General features: G+C 44.8%; 1 protein-coding gene across 4 annotated transcripts in view; it reads left to right on the forward strand.

The window, feature by feature from the left end:
* SUGP2 (SURP and G-patch domain containing 2) overlaps nt 1-4,662 on the forward strand; it is a 27,573-nt gene that overhangs the window by 14,695 nt on the left and 8,216 nt on the right. For 3 of the 4 annotated variants that reach the window (XM_019513608.1, XM_019513607.1, XM_019513606.1), the window contains exon 10: nt 4,298-4,418. In XM_019513608.1, the coding sequence (XP_019369153.1) occupies nt 4,298-4,418 (121 nt within the window). Of the gene's footprint in view, nt 1-4,297; nt 4,419-4,591; nt 4,653-4,662 lie in introns of all 4 variants that reach the window. The other variant, XR_002096658.1, reaches the window with a different exon arrangement.

Raw genomic sequence — 4,662 nt, forward strand, 5'->3', positions numbered from 1 at the left:
CTGATGCCCTTTAGCCCATGTAAACCCTGGAAGGCACCCTGGTGCATGTGGAAGCCTTGTAATTGTATATGGGTGCACTTTGTTAGAAGAAAAAATACGCATTGGGGTTTAACTTGCAAGCCTGCATGTAGAGTTTTCATAAGTGCCTGGATATTACAGTGATAGGTGCATTGCATATATAAATAGACTTCACAGGAGTTGCACACACACACACTACTTCTGGGTTAAGGTAGCACACAATCTACACTAAACAAAAGATTCTTTCTCCTGCATCCCACAAAGAGGTAAGTGCGTTGCCAGAAGGTAAGCATTTTGTTTTCTTGAAATGCATATTCTTGTTTTTAAATCTCAGTTCTGCATGTTAATATTTTTCTTCCTCCAGTGTCCTCTACAGCCAACCCTGATGGTAACGGCTCCTTTCACCTACGGATGTAAACAAAGTGTGCAAAATATTTCTAATCTTGCTCCCTTACCTGTACAGAGAGCTCTCTGGCTGGCTGAAGTAGTGCGTGGGTTTACTGTTTTCTTTCTTGGGGGGGAAGTCTTCCCCTGTCCTTATCTTTGACAGAAATCATTTTGTTGATCAGGGCCTTTGGTCATGCCTGTTTTTCTAGAGCTTTCTGTTGTCCACCTGTATATAGGATCATGGGTTTGGGTGTCTAGAGGTCTTCACTCCAAAACTTGGTGGAGCTAATAACATTTGTAGGCCTTTGCTTTTAACAGCTCCTGAAACATCTCAGCATGCAGCCAGTAGTTGAGCATTTAATTTTGTCTGGCCAGTTTAGCAGTTAGCGTGCTAGATTCTAAAGGAGGTTTAGACCTTCTCAACAAGGAAGTAAATTATGTTTATTGTATTTTATTTTTTTTATTTAATTTATCTGCTGTTGCCTACCTTAAATAATGGAAGCACTAGATGTTCTGTTGGCATCCACTGCTCTTTCCTTTCCCTCCAGACATGTACTTTGAACCCAAATTCAGATGGGCCTAATGAAACTGAAGCCAATCTACAGTATGCAGTTTGTCTTTGTGTCTCTCTCTCTAATGGCCTAGATGGATAGTTCAGGTTTTATTCATAGTTTCATAGTTTCTAGGGTCGGAAGGGACCTGAGAAGATCATCTAGTCCGACCCCCTGCCATGGCAGGAAAGAGTACTGGGGTTAAACGACCCCAGCAAGGTGTTCACCTAACCTCTTCTTAAAAACCCCCAGGGTAGGAGCCTGCACCACCTCCCTTGGAAGTAGGTTCCAGACCCTAGCCGCCCTGATTGTGAAATAGTGCCTTCTGATGTCTAACCTAAACCTACCCTCTGCTAGCTTGTGACCGTTGTTCCTGGTCACTCCTGGCTGTGCTCGGGGGAACAGTGACTCCCCCAATGCCTTCTGATCCCCCCTGACTAGTTTGTAACAGGCCACAAGATCCCCCCTCAGCCTTCTCTTGTGGAGGCTGAACAGGTTCAGGTCCCATAGTCTCTCCTCATAGGGCCTGCCCTGCAGTCCCCTGATCATGCGAGTGGCCCTCCTCTGGACCCTCTCCATGCTGTCCACATCCCTCTTGAAGTGCGGCGCCCAGAACTGGACGCAGTACTCCAACTGCGGCCTGACCAGTGCCGCATAAAGGGGGAGGATCACCTCTCTGGACCTGCTCGAGATGCATCTGTGGATGCATGACAAGGTGCGGTTGGCCTTCCTAACTGCCTCCCCACACTGCCGACCCATGTTCATCTTGGAGTCAATGATGACTCCAAGATCCTTTTCCGCCTCCGTGCTGACAAGAGGGGAGTTCCCTAACCTGTAGGTATGGTGCCGGTTGTTCCTCCCCAGGTGCATCACCTTGCACTTGTCTGTGTTGAAACCCATCCTATTCTTATCCGCCCACCCTTGTAACCTGTCCAGGTCCGATTGTAGCCTGCTTCTTCCTTCTAGTGTGCCCACGTCCCCCCACATCTTAGTGTCATCAGCAAATTTGAACAGGGTGCTTTTCACCCCCTCGTCCAAATCACTGATGAAGATGTTGAACAGTGCGGGCCCGAGGACCGAGCCCTGCGGAACCCCACTGCCCACGTCCTTCCAAGTTGAGAAGGACCCATCCACTACCACCCTCTGGGTGCGGCCCTCCAGCCAGTTGGTGACCCATTTGACTGTGTGGGTGTCTACACCACAGCCTCCCATTTTCTTAATGAGAACGGGGTGAGAGACAGTGTCAAAAGCCTTCCGGAAGTCCAGGAAGACTATGTCCACTGCTACCCCTGCATCTAATGATCTGGTGATCTGATCATAAAATTCACTTGGAGGGATCCATGTTCTTTGGTTTTTCTCCCCTTTGGAACTACTAGCCCCTTGTCTGTCAAATACTAATATGATTTGTAGTTAAAAGGCCCACAAGTTATCCAATACTCTCTTTTCAAAGAGAAGGGAGTGAAGTGGAGTGTGTTGGTTTGGAAGCAGTCCAACACTGAATTGAATAACTTTTGATCATTCTGATATAGCAGTAGTAGGGCTTGCCTCTGGGATTACTGCACACAGGCCTGCCAGTCTTCATGTGATAATAAGGCAAAATCTTAAAAACTTGCCATCCAATACAGAAAGATCAGAACTAGCCTTGGGAATGCTGGGAGTATAACTCACGTTTCCTTCTGGATGTCTTCTTCCACGTAGTCTTCTACACTTCCTTTGTGAAACATAATGTTTCCTTGTGGAGCTAAGGGCTCTAGAAGTTGTAGGGCCATTTCCTTTTCTCTTCAGGGAATTAATCTGCTTCAGCTCTGAATTTGGCCAATTTGAAGCTGAACTGAGGGAAGGGAAAATCTGAAGGAGGGAAGTTTTATATAAACTCATTGAGTTATCATCTAGCTTTTCTAAAAGGCTGCTTAAGTTCTTACTCCGAATCATCCCAGAAGCAGGGGGGTCTGTATTGTAGGAAATACTATGAAGTCTTTTTGATTCACAAACTTAGGGACCAGTGGTTCACTCTACATCACAAAATGAAGACTATGCCTGCTGCAAAGAAAAGAATTTACTGTAAAATATGAAATGGAAGAAATGCATTGGGCAGTCCAGAGGGGCGACGATTACAGGAAGTTACATACTTATTTGCTATTTGTTGGCATTGTAGCAGTGTCTTTGGGGAGGACTTTGGTATTGAGAATATGGTGACTTAATGCAAAGTAAAGCATACTTTGAGCACTGGCCTATCCCTGACAGGAAGCCACAGGGTTATTAGGTGCCTTTATGTTCTTCCTAAAGATGGTTTAACTTGGTCTTGCAGCCCCCAAGGCAGATTCTAATATTGCAGGCTTCGCAAGGAAAACCCGTCCTCCTTGGAACTGGGTTGCAGTCCTAAATGTCTTGTGGACTACAAAGATGAATTGGACTCGGTGCTCAGGTATTCCAGGGCTGTACAGCCTCTTCTTGGTTTATGTGGTGACCATGGGCTTTGAAAAGTTTAAATAGGGCTGGTTTCCTCATTGTTGCCACTCGTGCTCTCAGAGCTTCCTTTGTGGCACAGCAATCCCAGTTCCAACTCATCAGGCCCTGTGATTGTGTTCAGGATGAAACTTCTGCAGAGGGTTGTTCGTTTTGGCAGAGAAGCTTTCATAAACCTACATTTTGGGACATAGATTTTTTTTCTACCCATGTGGCCTAGAGAGGTGATGCTTTTAACCAGCTTAAATTCTCGTAGCTCATCCGGTCCAGCTCCATCCGCAGTAAGAAGCTGATCTTAAATTGCCAAGGTCTTTCTCCTTCCATTGGCTCGTCTGTGGAAAGAAATTAGGATTAGTGACACGCTTCCTTCTTGAAGATGCACTCTGAAGTTTTGATAAGGAATAGGTCTCAGGAGGCTTCAGCTTGCTGGATGTTAGAAGTTATCAATAGACACTATCAAAGTCCTTCAGTGAAGATTTGATGTGCACTACGGATTTGGGTAGTGTTCCCTGTACTTCATTTCTCAAGTTCATGTAAATCAATAAGCAGCAAAGCAACCATGGGGTGTTGTGATCTGTAATAGGGACCTTGCATAACATAGATCAGGTGATCAACTCTGAGGAGTTCATGCAAGAAACTGATTTACTAGATGACAGTCTTCAGCCAATTGTATCACGAGAGCTTTGCTTCTCATTGTTGAGTGCATGGGGGATTAATATGCCAGGTGAGCTGCATCATAAGGGACATTGACAACCTGAGTTAGGTTTTTATTTGAATCGTGTCTATATTGGAAGCTATTGTTGTTCTAGATCTTTTCTGCACTTTGTCAGATGTAACTGAAACAAACTGTGCTAACTATCCATTTTACTCCCTAGGGGTACAACCTCTGCAGGGGAGGGCTTGGGTGTTGCAGGGGAAGAAAATAAAGAAGATACATTTGATGTTTTCCGTCAAAGAATGATACAAATGTACAGGCAGAAAAGAGCGAGTAAATAGGTATGTGCAATAGACAAGTCCGGCAAGTATTAAAATACTGGGTTTTAAAAAAGCCTTCCTTTTGCCAGAAAATGAAAATGTTAATGTTTCCACAAGTGTGTCTGGATTTATAACATTTCATGAAAATCCAGAGCTGCTTTGGACTGCTGAATTACCAACATCTTACATTCTAGGTTTGATATAAGCGACTCACTTGCTAGAAAACGTGGATGTACAAAGGCTGCTGCATGAAAGGTCTTCATCA

This window comes from Gavialis gangeticus, unplaced genomic scaffold, assembly GCF_001723915.1.
Source record: "Gavialis gangeticus isolate Ggan-Ray unplaced genomic scaffold, GavGan_comp1, whole genome shotgun sequence".
Lineage (NCBI taxonomy): Eukaryota > Metazoa > Chordata > Crocodylia > Gavialidae > Gavialis > Gavialis gangeticus.